Here is an 18365-nt window from a genome sequence, read left to right as displayed (position 1 = left end):
CTTGACCGACAAGGAATCCAAGTGTGGGTTCGAGGCGTTCCCCGTCTCTAGGCGGGATAATGGAAACGGGGGGCGAGTAGTGGACTGGGAGGCTCTCCCCTACTCGGTTCTGCACGAGCTCTGGGGGATCTTGAAAGGTGTGTCAAACGGTTATCACTTGCTCCCCCAAGATTGGAAAGACATGTGTCGCATGGTGCTGTCTCCCGCTCAATATGTTGTGTGGGACAGCGAGTACCAGCGAGAGGCGCTTGCGGCAGCAGCACAAGGTGGAGGGGCTTATCTTGCTGAGCAGTTATATGGCACAGGGCAGTTTTCGGGCATCCCCGAGCAGGCGGTGGGCAAGCCCCGGGTAGCTTTTCCCATCATTGGCCAGTGTGCCCGTCGCGCGTTTCGCAGGGTCCCCGCTGCGAGCGAGTCCTCTAAGTCCTTCGACCCTGGTGGAGTTGCTGCAGGCGTGTACTGATGTAGGCACTCAAACCCATCAGATGGCCCTGCTGACAGCTGCCCTGCACAAGGGGCAGAAGCCTCAGGGGAACTGCTTTAACTGCCACCATCCATATTGATGATTAGGCGTACGGCCCTCCCCCTTCCGTTGGCTCACTGATGAGCCCGTATGGGTTGCGCAGTGGCCGCTTTTCCCCAGAATATGTGCAGTGTATATTGTAGCAGAGGTAAAGGAAATGCAAACCTACCAATATAGGTTGTGTTGTCTTGTTCAGATCACTGTGTGTTTGAAAGCAGGAGTTAGAAGTAAAAGGCAATCAAAAGACTGGGAAAGTTAATTGTGTCCCTTTTAAGTAAAAATCTTTAAGCTGTAGATAGCTTTGGATTTGGAAGCAAGCCAGAAAGCATTTGTATTAATGCAAGTTTCTAACTAATAAGGTAGAAGCCACTGAAATCTAGGCTGCCTATGAACAAATACAAGGAAACATTTTAAGCAACGACTGACTGCCCAGAAGGGGTAGACCTCTGTTCTTTTGTTTTTCAGATCATCAGAGAAAACGGATGCCAGCTGAACAGCATTCAATGTACCATGCATTTACTGGTACAATAGGGATTATTTTTGTGTTGTATGGCAAAAATTGTTGTTAAAAATTGCATACCAACAGTCTTTGGAAGCAAGGACATGGAAGGTTAACCCACTCCCCATATTGCCCATGGGATCCTTCTGGCTACCTCAGATTTCTAGCCAGAGGGCTGGGGAGGGAGGAAAGCAATTAGACACCAGAGGTTGTACCAAGTGCACTCCTCAAAAGTGGGTGTGCTTGTCCCGGTTTGTTGCTCCAAAGCTCTGTAATAAAGTTATTTTACTGGAAGAGTGAAGGTTTCCTTTGTAGGTTAAAAGAAGCCGAGAAAAGGAGAAGAGGAAAAAGCACAGAATGAGTTAACTGAGAGGAAAATACAGCTTGCAGGCTCATCCAAGGCCACAGCCAAAACTTGGCTGACCCCCAAGACAAGGGGGGGCTTAAATGTGCCCGAGCAACTATGAGATCTGCAAAACACTGCCAGGCATTAATGAAATGTGTTAGGTTTCTTTTCTCACAGGTAGAAAAGTGTTATTCAAAGATCCTAGCACCCCTGCCATTTATTAAAACCAGGAGACTGAGTCTATGTAAAGTCCATCAACGAAAGACTGCTTTGGCTCCATGCTGGAAAGGCTCTTTCCAAGTCCTGTTAACCACCAACACCGCTGTGAAGTGCCAAGGACTGACTGCCTGGACCCATGCTTTTCACTGTAAAAAGACCCCTCCACCTCGGGAGGACCTTTTGACTGATGATAAGCCTATTTCTTCTTCTAGCCCTGCTGTGCCTTCTGGACAGCAGGAAAAAGGAAAAAAAGACAAGGTGAAGTGCTAGTAACCTCTCCCTTGTCCACTGACAGACCTACTGTTGCTCTGAATTTTTCCAGAAAAAGCAAAACCATTACAGGGTGATGTGCTAGTAACCTCTCTCCTGTATGATGCTAAACCACACTGTTTCAGGAAAAGAGAAGAAGGAACACTTGCTTCCTTGAAACCACAAAGTCCAGGAATTCCTGACTACAAGAGACATTAAGAACTGACCCTGGTGAAGAAACAAAGAATTATACACTAGCAGGAAGAAATTTGTGGAACCCATGCTTGGGAACGTGGTATTGATTGGATTTTGGGGTTTATTCTACAGGCTGCGCCCTGTGTTTTGAATAAGTCCTTCAGTATGTATTGCCTTCCCTAATTGGATTTTAAATGATAAGTACCAAAGGCACCTTGTTGCCATTGCCCCTGCTATCTTCTTTATTACACTATTACCCCTGTAACACATCCAAATACAGACAATGACCCAGAAGTTGCTAACAGAGATGGTATTGAATATCACTAAGGCTGGGAAGGCATTGCAGTGGGATCTAGCATGTTCAGGCTTGGCCCACTGCCCTTACAGACACATCAGGAGTACCATCTGATCTGTGGCCATAGAGACATACTTGGAGACTTTCTGAGTAAAAGTGCAAACGTTCTCAATGCTCCTTCCAAGCATATGGACCAGTTGAGGGGGTGTGGCCTTCCACATACCGAATCCTGCCGGGTCCAGGGGGAGGATGCATGTGGGATTGAGTAATTCACCAAGACATCTGGGAAATTAGACTACCTGGTATGCCCAGTTAATTTTAGTTAGTGCTCCTGGGATTACACCTGACAGGACGCTTACTTTTTCAAGTTAATGACAGCTGTGTGTATGTTAATGACACCACATTACAAGACATTTGGGTCCACCTGGCACAAGTATTGAATCAATCTGATTCCTACCTGGCCGTTGCCCCGAAAATGCAAGGTCTGTTAAGTACCTGCCTTGTTCCTGTCTGCAAACCACCCAGCAACATCTGGGGTGTGAGACAGTAAAAGAAATGTGTTGTTTTAAGCTTACTGATAATAGTTTTGTATGTAATAGCAAATTGATATGCTGAAATGTTATGTTTAAGCTATCCGCTAGGACGTTTTTCCTCCTTGGTGGGATTATATCTAGTCATAGCCACCCTTAGAGTGGATAAAGACCCTCTTATAGTATGGGGTCCTAGTTTTGATTTTTGGCGTTTTACTTTGCTGCTTTGTTTAATGTTTACCCAATCTAGTGACATTGTGCATGCTACCCTGCGAAAGTGCTTTGTTTAAACACTGCATATAAAATAAAACAGGGGGGGATGTAGGGATGCATAGCTCCCGAATCGCCAGCCCATGGGCGCGGCAAACTGCTCCCATGGCTACGAGGCAGGAGTGACCTTCAATCCAGCGTTTGTGTTTGGGAAACGTATTTGGCTGATTTGATTGTACCCTCGCAGCTGGTGTTCACGCGCTCAAGAGATGGGTTCGTTATCTTATGTGCATGTACACTGCCTGGCGTTTCTATGCGCAGGAATGTAACCACTAAGAAGAGTTGTAAACAAAGTAAGGAGAGAAATAAAAACCCCAGGAAAAGTTTTCCTGGGAGGCTTTTTGCAAGAGGCTTGTAAAGCTCTCTGGCTTCCAACAAACCTGGCATTCTGTTTCCTGCGTCGTCACCACACTATTTCAGCGTTAACAATTTTTAACTTTCAAAGAGATGCAAAATAATACAAAACACTGAAGTCTGCTCTTAGTTATATAAGAAACACCAGTGGTTTCAGTAGAGTTACTCCAGGTTTGCACTGATTTAACTGAGAGTATGTCTACACTACGAAATTAGGTCGAATTTATAGAAGCCGGTTTTATAGAAATCGGTTTTATACAGTTGATTGTGTGTCCCCCCACATAAAATGCTCTAAGTGCATTAAGTCAGCTGACCGCGTCCACAGTACCGAGGCTAGCGTCGACTTCCAGAGCATTGCACTGTGGGTAGCTATCCCACAGTTCCCGCAGTCTCCGCCGCCCATTGGAATTCTGGGTTGAGATCCCAATGCCTGAATAATGCAAAAATGTGTCGCCGGGGGTTCTGGGTACATGTCGTCAGGCCCCTCCCCCTCCATCAGAGCAACGGCAGACAATCGATTCACGCCTTTTTACCTGGGTTACCTGTGCAGACAACATACCATGGCAAGCATGGAACCTGCTCAGCTCAGCTCACCGTCACCTTGTGTTATCTGGGTGCCGGCAGATGTGGTACTGCATTGCTACACAGCAGCAGCCCCTTGCCTTTTGGCAGTAGATGGTGTATTACGACTGGTATCCATCATGGTCGTATTCCAGTTCGATCAGAGGCACCTGGGCAGACATGTTTTGTCTCCTGGAAACTCAGTCCTGCCAGCAGTCCTATTGAACCGTCTTGATGATGATGGCTAGCAGTCGTAATACAGCATTTTCTGCCAAGCACTCAGAAGATGCCGATGGCTATCAGTCATGCTGCACCGTCTGCTGCCAGCTTAAGATGTAAAATATAGATGGACCAGATTTGTTCTGTATTCATTTGCTTCCCCCTCCCTCCGTGAAATCAACGGCCAGCTAAACCCAGGGTTTTGAGGTCAATCTTTGGGGGGGGGGGCATTCAGTGTGACAGTTGTTTGTGTTTCTCCCTGATGTACAGCCACCTTTGTTGATTTTAATTCCCTGTACCTGTACGCCATGTCGTCACTTGCCCCTCCCTCCCTCCCTCCGTCAGACACTAGTTTCACGCCTTTTTTCAGACCAGACGCCATAGCACTGGGATCATGGAGCCCGCTCAGGTCACCGAGGGAATTATGAGCACTATGAACACCACGGGCATTGTCCTGGAGTATATGCAGAGCCAGAACATGCCAAAGCAAAACCAGGAACAGGCGAGGAGGCGATTGCAGTGATGGCAGCGCAGCGACGAGAGTGATGAGGAAATTGACATGGACATAGACCTCTCACAAGGTACAGGCCCCAGCAATGTGCAAATCATGGTGTTACTGGGGCAGGTTCATGCCGTGGAACGCCGATTCTGGGCCCAGGAAACAAGCACAGACTGGTGGGACTGCATCGTGTTGCAGGTCTGGGACAATTCCCAGTGGCTGCGAAACTTTTGCATGCGTAAGGGCACTTTCATGGAACTTTGTGACTTGCTTTCCCCTGCCCTGAAGCGCCAGAATACCAGGGTGAGAGCAGCCCTCACAGTTGAGAAGCGAGTGATGATAGCCCTGTGGAAGCTTGCAATGCCAGACAGCTACCGGTCAGTTGGGAATCAATTTGGAGTGAGCAAATCTACTGTGGGGGCTGCTGTGATCCAAGTTGCCAGGGCAATGAAAGACCTGCTGATATCAAGGGTAGTGACTCTGGGAAACGTGCAGGTCATAGTGGATGGCTTTGCTGCAATGGGATTCCCAAACTGTGCTGGGGCGATAGACGGAACCCATATCCCTATCTTGTCACCGGAGCACCAAGCCACCAAGTACATAAACCGCAAGGGGTACTTTTCAATGCTGCTGCAAGCCCTGGTGGATCACAAGGGACATTTCACCAACATCAACGTGGGATGGCCAGGAAAGGTACATGATGCTCGCATCTTCAGGCACTCTGGTCTGTTTCGAAAGCTGGAGGAAGGGACTTTCTTCCCGGACCAGAAAATAACCGTTGGGGATGTTGAAATGCCTATCGTTATCCTTGGGGACCCAGCCTACCCCTTAATGCCATGGCTCATGAAGCCGTACACAGGCAGCCTGGACAGTAGTCAGGACCTGTTCAACTATAGGCTGAGCAAGTGCCGAATGGTGGTGGAATGTGCATTTGGATGTTTAAAAGCGCGCTGGTGCAGCTTACTGACTGGATAGACCACAGCGAAACCAATATCCCCATTGTTATTGCTGCTTGCTGTGCGCTCCACAATATCTGTGAGAGTAAGGGGGAGACATTTATGGCGGGGTGGGAGGTTGAGGCCAATCCCCTGGCCGCTGATTACGCGCAGCCAGACACCAGGGTGGTTAGAAGAGTACAGTAGGGTGCGGTGCGCATCAGAGAAGCTTTGAAAACGAGTTTTGTGACTGGCCAGGCTACGGTGTGAAACTTCTGTTTGTTTCTCCTTGATGAACCCTCTGCCCCGCCCCCGGTTCACTCTACTTCACTGTAAACTAACCATCCCACCCTCCCCTCCCCCCTTCGAGCACCGCTTGCAGAGGCAATAAAGTCATTGTTACTTCTCATTCATGCATTCTTTATTAATTCATCACACAACTAGGGGGATAATTGCCAAGGTAGCCCAGGATGGGTGGGGACGAGGGAAGGAAAAGGACACACTGCAGTTTAAAACTTTAAAACTTTAACACTTATTGAAGGCCAGCCTTCCGATGCTCGGGGAATCATCTGGGATAGAGTGACTGGGTGGCCGGAGGCCGAGGCCCTCGCACCGTGTTCTTGGGCGTCTGGGTGAGGAGGCAATGGGACTTGAGGAGGAGGGCTGTTGGTTACACAGGGGCTGTAGTGGTGGTCTCTGCTTCTGCTGCCTTTCCTGCAGCACAACCATACGCTGGAGCATATCAGTTTGATGCTCCAGCAGCCGGAGCATCGACTCTTGCCTTCTGTCTGCAAGCTGACACCACCTATCCTCTTCAGCCCGCCACTTGCTCTCTTCAGCCCACGATTCAGCCCACCACCTCTCCTCTCGTTCATATTGTGCTTTTTTGCACTCTGACATTGACTGCCTCCATGCATTCTGCTGTGCTCTGTCAGCGTGGGAGGACATCTGGAGCTCCGAGAACATATCATCCCGAGTCCGCCGTTTTCTCCTTCTAATCTTCACTAGCCTCTGTGAAGGAGAAACATTTGCAGCTGGTGGAGGAGAAGGGAGAGGTGGTTAAAAAAGACACATTTTAGAGAACAATGGGTACACTCTTTCATGTTACATTTTGCTGTTCACATTACACAGCACATGTGCTTTCGTTACAAGGTCGCATTTTTCGACTTATATTGAGGGCCTGCCGGTTTGGTGTGAGAGATCACTCACGCAGTGCCAGGCAACAGATTTCAGCTTGCAGGCAGCCATGGTAAGCCACAGTCTTTTGGCTTTTTTAACCTTCTTAACGTGGGAATGGTTTCAAACAGTAGCTCATTTCCCATACCAAGCACCCGTTGGGTTGGCCATTTAAAATGGGTTTGCAATGTAAAAGGAGGGGCTGCGGTTTCTGGGTTAACATGCAGCACAAACCCAACTACTCCCCCGCACACACACCCAATTCTCTGGGATGATCACTTCACCCCTCCTCCCTACCGCGTGGCTAACAGCGGGGAACATTTCTGTTCAGCCGAGCAGGAACGGGCACCTCTGAATGTCCCCTTAATAAAATCACCCCATTTCAACCAGGTGACCGTGAATGATATCACTCTCCTGAGGATAACAAAGAGAGATAAGGAATGGATGTTGTCTCCATGCCAGCAAACACTGGGACCATACGCTGCCATGCTTTGTTATGCAATGATTCCAGACTACGTGCTACCGGCCTGGCGTGGTAAAGTGTCCTACCATGGCGGATGGGATAAGGCAGCCCTCCCCAGAAACCTTTTGCAAAGGCTTTGGGAGTACATGAAGGAGAGCTTTCTGGAGATGTCCCTGGAGGATTTCCACTCCATCCCCATACACGTTAACAGACTTTTCCAGTAGCTGTACTGGCCACAATTGCCAGGGCAAATTAATCATTAATCATTAAACACGCTTACTTTTAAACCATGTGTAATATTTACAAAGGTACACTCACCAGAGGTCCCTTGTGTGCCCTCAGGGTCTGGGAGCACGCCTTGGGTGAGTTCGGGGGTTACTGGTTCCAGGTCCAGGGTGATAAACATATCCTGGCTGTTGGGGAAACTGGTTTCTCCGCTTCCTTGCTGTGAGCTATCTTCATTGTCTTCATCATCATCTTCCTCATACCCCGAACCCGCTTCCCTGTTGTGTGTTTCTCCATTGATGGAGTCAAAGCACACCGTTGGGGTAGTGGTGGCTGCACCCCCTAGCATCGCATGCAGCTCCACGTAGAAGCGGCATGTTTGCAGCTCTGCCCCAGACCTTCCGTTTGCCTCTCTGGCTTTGTGGTAGGCTTGCCTTAGCTCTTTAATTTTCACGTGGCACTGCTGTGCGTCCCTGTTATGGCCTCTGTCCTTCATGGCCTTTGAGACCTTTTCTAATATTTTGCCATTTCGTTTACTGCTACGGAGTTCAGCTAGCACTGATTCATCTCCCCATATGGCAAGCAGATCCCGTACCTCCCGTTCGGTCCATGCTGGAGCTCTTTTGCGATCCTGGGACTCCATCATGGTTACCTGTGCTGATGAGCTCTGCGTGGTCACCTGTGCAAACAGGATATGAAATTCAAAAGTTTGCGGGGCTTTTCCTGTCTACCTGGTCAATGCATCTGAGTTGAGAGTGCTGTCCAGAGTGGTCACAATTAAGCACTGTGGGATAGTTCCCGGAGGCCAATAACATTGAATTCCGTCCACACTACCCCAATTCCGACCCGCAAAGGCCGATTTTAGCGCTAATCCCCTCGTCAGAGGTGGAGTAAAGAAACCGGTTTAAAGGGCCCTTTAAGTCGAAAAAAAGGGCTTCGTCGTGTGGACGTGTCCAGGCTTAATTCGATTTAACACTGCTAAATTCGTAGTGTAGGCCAGGCCTGAGAATTTCTATACACTCCGACTCCTTTGTTATTAAGTGGGTGTAATTATGCCCAAACAAATGTAACGGTGTGGAAGATGATGTAACTTACACATTGAGGGGCCATAACAAGTTGTGAGTGAAAGTAGGATGTCTGTTATACCTTATATGTTCTCATTTCTAGTAATTTTCTTTCCTTTATTTACTTTTGTCTTCTGACCCTTCAGTTTATGTATTATTCCAGTGTAGACTCGTTTCATTCCGTATCAGTGAGCCTAATTTAGAGGCTCATTTAAAGAGGGAAGGTACAAATTGGTTAGTAAGAGTGAATTTTAAATAATTGAATCTTTAAATAAAAGAGTGAAGTGACTAATTAATTGTAAGGGAGTTTAAGCAAGTCACAGAGGTTGGGACTTTTAGGGCAGTTGTGTGGCTAACTGCCCTAGTCTGCTTTGAAAATTTCTAGTGAGTATCCTGTGGACTTGTGAGGCAGAAATACAGAGACAGAAGGGCAGGGGTTGATTAAAAGAATTTTCAGTAAAACCTTTTAGTTTGTAGTGCATCTGAGCTCACTTGGTTCAATCCTCCAGTTTGATTTTGCACTGAAGAACTGCTGCTGCTTTTTTGATGATTCATTGGCTCATTCTTTGTCTTCCCTGCTTCCTAGCTGTATTCCCTCTTTCACCACTATGTGGGACCTATCAATCTTTTATAGTCCTCATGATTAGTGACCAAGATGTACAGAAACAGCAGGACAAATATGGATGCCAGACAGTTCTAGGTTGAGTGTGTGCAGTCTTCTTTTGTGAAATCTTTTGTCCCATTTCCATGATTCTCAGCTCAGATTCCCCATTTTATTATGTTGTGGGGAATCTCCTCTGTTTAATTTGTGTGTATTATTTTGTGAAGTTTCACTTTTTAAATGGGAGAGAAATTTGTATGCAAAAAATCCACCACCTTGAAGTATAGTGAGTAAATTGTGCTTGGAAACATGAAGGCCCTTTTAACCAGCCCCAGTGTTTGCTTTTATGAAAGTAATTAAACACTTTGGTGCATCTTTGCTGGAACTATGGCTGCATCATTTCCAGGATACTGTCCACATGCATGTTCCAACCCTAGGGTTCAAAGCAACTATCTTGTATGATCTTTTTCAGGTACCAGTTTTAATGTATGTGGTTTAAAGGAAACTCTGAGGAACTTAGTAAATGTTGCCAGTTTGACATAGATTTGCCTCAGTTATTATCATAACAAAATCTGGCATTTTCCTTTCATACCTACTGTACCAACAATGGTAGTGATACATGGATTTCTTCTTTGTAATATTGAATTATCAATGTAAATGAATGACTTGTGCATTGATATAGTGTTTGTCATCCTGTGATCTCTAAGCAATTTACCATCTAACCTTAGTTATTTTTCAGTAATGTATCAAGTATAAATTTTAATAGCTGATTAGATCCTTTTCCAAATCAAGCCCTCTGACTCCTGCACTAATAAAACAGGACACGAACAAAGAACTGAACTGCTTTTGGTTTATTGAAATAAAAAGTTTAAATCTAAAACATCATCTGTGGCTTTTTTATGCATTAGAGATTAAAAACTCTTGATCAAAGAATCAGGAAGAAGAGAAAATTAGAGAGAGGGAATCAACAACAAGCAATCAGCAGGTAGGATTATGATGAGCTTTTCAGTGGTGCAGATCGCTGGAGTTATGGTGCCTCTTAACACTTTTCCAGGATATTTTTCTGAAACAGAGATTAACAACAGTGAATGGAGAGGGCTTAACTCTGCTAAGAAGATAATGCAGGTAAAGTGCCATACAACCAGCTAAATTGAACATTAGGGATCTAGTACAACATTTTGGAGCATAAGAGCTGGCTGCACAGTCACTTTTGTCGTGGCAGTATTAAATCTGGGTGTTTTAAAATCATGAGATTTCATCTTTCTAACAGTAGGTTCTGCCAAGCAAATTTGATTTTAAATATGCCTAAGCAAAATTGAAAGGAATCTATGCAATGACTTGTCATGATAAGCAAGACAGGAGCTATTTCTTACTCTAGAAAGAGGAGTAAAATCTCGTAAAGTTATTTTTTCACCAGTGTAACCCTTTGGATCTGAATATGCTTCACGTAGGGCCTGATACAAAACCCAATGAAGTCAGTGAGAGTCAACTGACTTCAGTTTGTTTTGGATTAGGACTTTACATTGCTTTTACACAAGGGTATTTATTTTGACTTCAATGAAGTTATTCCTGATTTACACTGGTACCCTTTATTTAATAATAATAATTAATAAATGAAATTACCATCAATTCCCCTATGGCTTCTGTATGTTCCCGTGAAAATTTAAGCACACATCCCTTAAACTCGTAAGCAGCAGTCTTCATCACGTCACCGGTTACAAAAGGAGCAATTGACTCCATGTATTCCGGAAGAGAGCCAAAGAGGTACTTGTTAAGAATGTTAATGAGAACTGGACACGTATCAGCAGTAACTGGAATGCAAACACAGGAAATAGAGTTAAGCAGGATAATATCAAAATATTTTAAACTATTTATTGCTAAAATATTTAGTGCAATTTCTCTACTGTCTTAAAACTCATGGTGCCGATGCCATAGTAGAGGTTGTGATGGCTATTCCATTCGAAATGTCTGTGATCTTGTGCTTATACCTCTATCACTGTGTTCGTACGGCTGAAATTTTTCCTCGTTTTCACTGAATGGGGAATACTTGTAGAATAAGGTACTACTCAATGAGAGTAAGGGTATTAGTTTGTCCTGTTGTGGATCATTTCTTGCCAGGCGATAACTCCAAATCAGATTATATTTTGAAAAATCAAACAGACCACGGATGTATATTTTTTCTCAATAAGGTCAAGAACTTTGGATATTTTTGAAGAAATTTGGTTGAGTACAACACAGTGGGCATGTCTACTATATCACTGTTTTTACTGATTTAAGCAAGACATGGGTGTAGATGTCTCAATGTACACAAGTGGGATATACATATTCAAATACCATAAAAAATGACATTGCTTAAATGGTCAGCCTTTCCCCAGCCTGCCCTACTTCGGTGGGAGGGGGAACAATGAAAAGATAGAAAGACTGAAATGCAAATACAGAGAGAGAGAGAGGGAGAGAGACTGAAAAATGGAGATGAGATGGGGAATAAAAATTGTTCATAATTTCTTAGAATCGGTTAAACTATACTTAGGACACCCACTCATCCCAACCAAACTTTTGAGAACATCTGCTCTTTCTAGGACTTGGGTTGGTCTCCTAGTACATAGTATAGGCTTTCTTCTACCAAATCACCCTGCCATTCAGTTTTTTAAAACTGAATCTCACTGGGAGAGTGGGGAAACTACACTGGTTTTAGTTTGCAAAGCAAAATGTTTTGTATATTCAAACTAATTTTGTGAACTTCATGAAACAAAACAAAGCAATGCATGAGGATCCCTTAACCTCTTAAGTTCCCTCTAAGTTCACTCATCCCTATTTTAATCAAACTCTAATAGCCCTTGCTAACCCAAATTCATAATATGTAAGGTAGTGTTACATGTTAGGCTACAATACCAAGTTGATACTAATGCCCATCTTTTTATCAACACTGCTTTGAATCCTATATATACTTATGTCAGTTGACCTGATTCTGCTTCCAGTTTACCTGATGTAAATCAGGAGTAGCTCCAATGAAGTCATGGAGTTGCATCAATCTAAAGCCAATGTTAGAGCAGAATCATGCCGTGCTGCTTCTTAATCAAAGGTGGTAGAAGTTATGCACAGGTCAGAATACAGGTGTAGGTAGATTAAATTGCACAGCTGTGTAGCTTCCACTATGTGACATTCAGGGCCAGATTCCACCACCATCACTAGTGTTGAGTAGTACCTTACTCCTTGAGTACCCTATTGATTTCATAGACTAAGGTGGCAGAATCTGGTCCTCAGTAAGTACAAAATAAGTGTAACTGACCTCAGTTGTTTGTCTTTCCAGTCTAGAAATAGAAATGCATTTGCCGTGGGAACCTTATAAACTTCTTAATGCTGATTTCAAATAGCCTAATTCTTGAGGCTTCAAGAACTTGAGGTTTCATATAAAGACCGGCCAATTATATATATTCCATTGTGAAACACCTACTCATACAAATCATCCCATTGACTTCAGTCACTAAATGTTTTACAGTCTGGCCTGTAAGTAATACTCACCAGAGTAGCAGCACAGTGTCAGGCTGATCAGCAGAAGGGCAACTGGCAGCTTCATGGTGAAGATGATGATTTATCGCGTATCACGACTCAAACTGCAAGAGCCAATGAACTCGCTTAGGAACTTTGCATGCAGCGATCCAATATATAAGCACAGCAGCAACATCTGCTCCTGCCAGCAGCGTCTATGCCAGACCACATGGCCTCATTAACACTGGAATCCATCCCATATTTGCCAATGGAGTGGAAATAAGAAAAAAATGTAAAAGTTGTTCTTCTTTATTGTTCTCTTGGGAATGGAATAGTCTGAAGAATTAAACATCTCCAGTTCTTGTTATGTAAAGGTGCAGCATGTGCACTAGAGATCAAGAAAAGGGCAGGAGTCACATGTTATGTAAAGAACAGCATATAAAGTACAGTTTGTTTGTAAATTAATGGAGATATCCTATCTCCTAGAACTGGAAGGGACCTTGAAAAGTCATCAAGTCTAGCCCCCTGCCTTTACTAGCAGGACCAAATACTGATTTTGCCCCAGATACCTAAGTGGCCCCCTCAAGGATTGAACTTACAACCCTGGGTTTAGCAGGCCAATGCTCAAACCACTGAGCTATCCCTCTTTCTTGTCCAACTGTAATTTCTATGAGTCTGCAGTATTTGTGTTAATATTTGGTTTGATACAAATAAATGTCCCCCTAAGTTACTTGTATTGCCCTCCCCTAACTTAGTCTGATGACAGAGCAAACGGCATGTGCAAACTGAATAGCTTTTTACACTTTCAGCGAGACAGGTGGTCTCTTAAGATACCATCTGCCTAGATTCTCACTCTTGGATCTTAACTCCTTAGCAGGAGACCAGTGGAACTCCCATGGTTCTTAAAAAAAATGTTGACCTCTGAGCAAATGTAAGGGGACTGTTGCCCCCTTACTAACATTCAGTGGGGGTGTTTTCGTTGGCTAGCTCCCAGCACTAAAAGGGGAAGGGTCGATGGGAAATCAGGAGCCTGAGACTGACAGTCCCCAGGAACAATGGGGAGAGGCCAATGCTCCAGATCAGCCTGATTGATACGGCAGGCAGGCTAATCAGGGAGTCAGGAGGGTCCTGTCCTCCATGGGAACTGGAATGGCCTGAGTCAGAGAAAGTGGGCCCGAGCTAAGTTGCTGGAAGCAGAGCTGCAGCCCCAAAGCCAGAGCAGAGCCCAGAGAGAGCAGAGCTGTCCTGGGAGGAGAGCTGCAGCAGCCAGAGCCAGAGAAGCAGCCCAGGGAGCTGAAGGCAGAGCAGCAGCAGCAGCCGTGCTGAGGCAGAGTGAAGCTGGAGCTGGGTGCGGTGAGCAGCTGGGGAGAGGAGGGAGACCCTGGGCGCAGGGAGACACCTCAGCCAAGAGGCTCTGCAGGCCAGACTTGGAGGGGGATCATAACCCTGACAGGGTGGGGGCAACGCTGGGAAGAAGGGTCCTGCCACTTAGAGCCTGAGAGTGTGTGGCCACCGCCAGAGCAAGTGTCCAACCCACAGCGTCTCTGCAGCACAGCCAGAGCCTGAGAAGGAGGCCTGGGACCTACAAGGAACAGACTGTGAACTGCCCTGACGTTCCAGAGACACTGTTTGTGATGTTCCCTGCCACAGAGCGGGGTGATGTTTTCCTTTAACTTTTCCCATTTTTCCTTATTCTTTTTTTAAATTAATTGCTAATTAAACAACTTATATTTGCTTTAAATTGTATGAAATGATCAGTGGGTCAGGGAGGTGCCCAGTGCAAAGAGAGGACCCTGGAGTGGGGACACCCTAGCCCCTGTCCTGGGTGACCACAGCAGGGTTGGGGGTCGAGCCCCCCAGGAATCCTGGGCCCAGCCTTGTTGGGGTTACGAGGACTCTGCCAGACAGGAGAGTGGAAGGGGAGACCTCAAGGGCAGGGAGGCCTCTGGGTAAAGGAAGTGGGAGCGAGGACTCGGATCCTTTCACTAGCCCACTTCACCAGGGTAGTGCAGAAGCCAGGAAAGGTCCCCACAATAGCGGGACCATTCCCCCGCTTACACATAGCTGTAGCATGGTAGAGGGTGAGCCACTGCCCTCCACTCCCTATAGGTATAAATGCTGCCTCTGAACCAGGGCCAGCACAACCCATTAGGTGACCTAGGCGGTCGCCTAGGGCACTACGATTTGGGGGGCAGCGACCGCGGCGGTATTTCGGCGGCGGGACCTTCCGCTGCCTCTGTGGGGGGGTGGGACCTTCCGCCGCCTAGGGCGGCAGAAAAGCTGGCGGCACTCCTGCTCTGAACATTCCAAATAGTTCCTTCTTGTTGTTAGAAGAGCTTCCAGTTTGCTGTGCTTCTGCATTGCTCCAGCTCTTTCTGTTTCTCTTTCCTTTACATGATTTATGCATTCTTCAAGATAGTTTGGTAGGTTGCATGAATTCTGATACCTTGGCCTCAGCAATCCTGTATATTTTTGTAGCACTTCAGTGCTTGTTTTGCCTGTGTTGAGATGAGTTCCTGTCTGCATCCTGTAAAACTTGCCCATACCGGTATTGCCCTAGCCTCTTCTTTTGTCATTCAGTGTTGCACGCATTCGAAAACAATATGCATTTCCTCAGCTTTTGGGGGCGAAGCCAGACTTTGAGGCACCTGCTCCCCTACTTGGTGTAAATTTTGCTTGTGCCAATCAGAAACGAACACAAACAGGTTTTGGGCCCCGTCCCCTATGACACTTCTGTGATGTCATAGTTGGTACTTTATGGGCCTACCTGCCATGTGCAGGCAGGGAGAGGAGAAAGAAAAATGTATCCTGTATACACCCGTAACCGAGCCTGATCACCTCAAAGCCTCTCTCTCAGCTCACGTGTTTCAAACAGAGTGTCTACGTTTGCCGGTCGTAATGCGTTGGTTTGTATTTGTAAGTATCAATTATTACTAAATGCTGCATTTTTGTTTATAAATATTGTTAGTAGATATTTTAAGTTTTTAAGTTTCATTAACTCTATTAGCTAATCAAACGCTGCTCCCTTACCCCTTGTAATTTATCCCCAATAAAACTTTAAATTGATTAATTTTAGTTGTTTGTGTGTGTGTGTGTCTGCAGTTTGCATCGTGACCCATACTCTCCTTGCATCTCTTACCAATATAGTCTATTGCCACATGCAGCCTGGTAAATAACAGGCCTGCATTTTCTTTCGCCCCTGCGTGCCCGTGGCAATCCACAGCCTGGTGCTCTGGATTCCACCCCAGAACATCTACTCCCACACTTTCTTCTTCTTCTTAGAGCACTGCTTCCTCCTCTGCATTTTTGGTATGTGCCTCAGTCTTTCTTGGTGCTTGTACACTTTTATGCTTGAGTTGCCAGAGTTTGTTCCTTTCTGTTTTCCTCACCAGGATTTGACTTCCAATTTGTAAATGATACATTTTTGTCTCTAACCACCTATTTTACTCTGCTGTTTAGCCATGTTGACATTTGTTTAGTCCTCTTACTGTTTTGTTTTTTTTTAATTTGGGGTATACATTTAGTTTGAACCTCTATTATGGTGTTTATAGATAGTCTCCATGTAATTTTCAGGCATTTAATCCTTGTGACTTGTTGCAATGAGTTTTCTGTTGTTGGTGTGTGTGTGTGTGTGTGTGTGTGTGTGTGTTTATACAGATTAGACCATTCGTGTTCAGACTGGACTCACGACATCCATGGAAGCAGATCTGTATCAGGAGAGGACAAATGCATGTAATCTCTGGTTGAAGTTCATGATGTACTGATGGAGGTTTGAGCAGTTACTGGTAAGCTGGATCTGTGACTCTCCTAGCTGTTCAAATCAAGTAGACAGGTATTGTCAACTATTGACAATGAATTCCTCAAGAAGAGTATGCTGCTCGCAACCCTCAAACAAGCCTTTGCTAGCTCCTTGCTCAAAAGGTGCATCTTAGACTGACTTGGTTGTGTTGGCAGATGGTGGTGGATGAAGACCAGGTGTCAGTTACCAGCTGCATTTGATACTCTTGATCATGAGGTGTTGGCTTTCATATGGCCCCTGGAAGGATTAAATGGAGCTGTGTTAATGTAGCTCTGTTTTTTTTTTCTTGGAGAAGCCATGTGGAGTAGTTGGGGAAGCAGAGCAATTGCCAACAAGGGCCCTCAGATATGAGATGCTGCAGGCAGTCATTCTGTTACCTATCTTATTTAATATGTAAATAGAGCCATTAGGCTGGTTAATGATGAGGCATGGGGTTCAGTCTATATGGAGTATGCTGATGACACTCGGCTTTATGTGTCTGCTTAATCTGACCAGGACAGTGCAGTTAAGCTCCTTAGCAAATGTCTGGTTGAGATTTGGGCATGGAAAGGGGCAGGGTGGCCAAGACTTAATCCAGATGAGTGTGAGGTGATGGTGGGAAAATGGGAGAAGCAGCTGAAGGACAAGGCAGAGGTAACACTGTCCCTGTTGACTGTGGGTGTTTGTCCTCCATTGATCACCTGAGTTCACCGTTTGGAGGTGGTGTTAGATCCCCATGGACATATTGCAGCAATGATCAGGAATACGTATTTTCATCTACATCTGGCCAGCAGGCTGTGACCTTTTCTCTCTCCTTTCTCACCCCAAGAAAAGACTAAACTTGCATAAGTTTTCAACCTGGGGGTTGCAAACCCTGAGGAGTTCGCAAACAGCTTACAGGGGACCACGACCACCTTCTCTTTCTTTATGGCTAGATGAGAGGGAGCATGACTCAAACTAGGGGTGGGGGAGGAAGTAATGATACCCACTCATGGTCCTCCCCCAGGCCAGGCTCCACCCACTTGAGGTGCCAAAAAGAGATTAAAGGCTTTATGAATCATCCGATATCACAAATATCATGTGTCACATTTCACATCACACACATCACAATACTGCCCTTGCAGTGAAAAAACTTCCATTGCCACTGGGAGAAGCGTAAATGACAGGGCCATGAGCTCTGTCTGAACTAAGCACGACCCTTCTCTGCAGTAGCTCATGCTCACAGCTAACTCAGACAAATTCTGCTACCCTTTTTCTCATTCAGTATGGTCTTACTCCACAAATAGTTCCATTTAAATCAGTACTCAACATAAGGTGGCAGAATCTGGTCCTCAGTGAGGAAAAGACATGCAAGAGTGTGTTACTATGTCCACATCAAAGATAGTAAAATGTGAGATTTTCCTCTCTGCTTGTCTGAGAATGTGTTATACTTGATTGCTGAGCTTCCAGACATGTAAAACTTAGCCATGGTAGAGAATTTCCTTCCTGAATGGAACTGTGTGGCTCAGTAGGCCAACAAGCCTCTGGATGCCATTATCCTCCATAGGGCAGTATGGCTGCAGGCATTTCTGTTAATTTCCACCTCCCTTATGGTTTTGGATGATGGGAGGACTATTTCCCTCCTCCTTTAAACCACATGTAAGATAAGTTGTCTTTTCCCATCTCATGATAAATTCTTTCTTAGCGGTGAAGCTCTGGGTGGAGTCGTGCCCATGCTTGTTCCGGTCCTTCATGCTAGTGTAAGCAGAGTCAGAATGAGCTCTACCCTGACATCTGGTGGTGAATTATGGCGAGTGTGGAAAAGAACTCCAGGGGCTGATCTTGTTTGCATAGGCACACCCCCTCGCCTGGCATGAAACAACAGCAACTCAAAGT

General features: G+C 45.5%; 2 protein-coding genes across 2 annotated transcripts; both read right to left on the bottom strand.

Moving 5' to 3' along the window:
- Nucleotides 1-6203: 6203 nt before the first annotated feature.
- On the bottom strand, nt 6204-8161 carry LOC128837358 (uncharacterized). Its single transcript, XM_054028488.1, has 2 exons — nt 7652-8161; nt 6204-6728 (listed from the first exon to the last, which is right to left on the bottom strand). Exons 1-2 carry the CDS (start codon nt 8052-8054, stop codon nt 6220-6222), a joined length of 912 nt encoding a protein of 303 aa, XP_053884463.1. The 5' UTR covers nt 8055-8161; the 3' UTR covers nt 6204-6219.
- Nucleotides 8162-10059: 1898 nt separating this feature from the next.
- Nucleotides 10060-12868, bottom strand: LOC128836638 (secretoglobin family 1D member 2-like). Its single transcript, XM_054027096.1, has 3 exons — nt 12746-12868; nt 10847-11034; nt 10060-10286 (listed from the first exon to the last, which is right to left on the bottom strand). Exons 1-3 carry the CDS (start codon nt 12798-12800, stop codon nt 10263-10265), a joined length of 267 nt encoding a protein of 88 aa, XP_053883071.1. The 5' UTR covers nt 12801-12868; the 3' UTR covers nt 10060-10262.
- Between the last annotated feature and the right edge of the window lie 5497 nt (nt 12869-18365).

The sequence above is a fragment of the Malaclemys terrapin genome, chromosome 4 (genome assembly GCF_027887155.1).
Source record: "Malaclemys terrapin pileata isolate rMalTer1 chromosome 4, rMalTer1.hap1, whole genome shotgun sequence".
Taxonomy (NCBI): Eukaryota; Metazoa; Chordata; order Testudines; family Emydidae; genus Malaclemys; species Malaclemys terrapin.
Note: the sequence above shows the minus strand (reverse complement) of the source record. Positions and strands in the feature narration are given on the sequence as shown.

Excerpts from the sequence above, each read along its gene's own strand:
- LOC128836638 (XM_054027096.1), bottom strand. The coding sequence starts at position 12,800 with ATGAAGCTGCCAGTTGCCCTTCTGCTGATCAGCCTGACACTGTGCTGC. Across the intron at positions 11,035-12,745 it reads GACACTGTGCTGCTACTCTG|TTACTGCTGATACGTGTCCA; the intron begins GTGAGTATTACT and ends TTTGCATTCCAG. Across the intron at positions 10,287-10,846 it reads AAGCCATAGGGGAATTGATG|AAAAATATCCTGGAAAAGTG; the intron begins GTAATTTCATTT and ends TCTCTGTTTCAG.
- LOC128837358 (XM_054028488.1), bottom strand. The coding sequence starts at position 8,054 with ATGAAGGACAGAGGCCATAACAGGGACGCACAGCAGTGCCACGTGAAA. Across the intron at positions 6,729-7,651 it reads GGGCACACAAGGGACCTCTG|CTGCAAATGTTTCTCCTTCA; the intron begins GTGAGTGTACCT and ends CTCCTCCACCAG.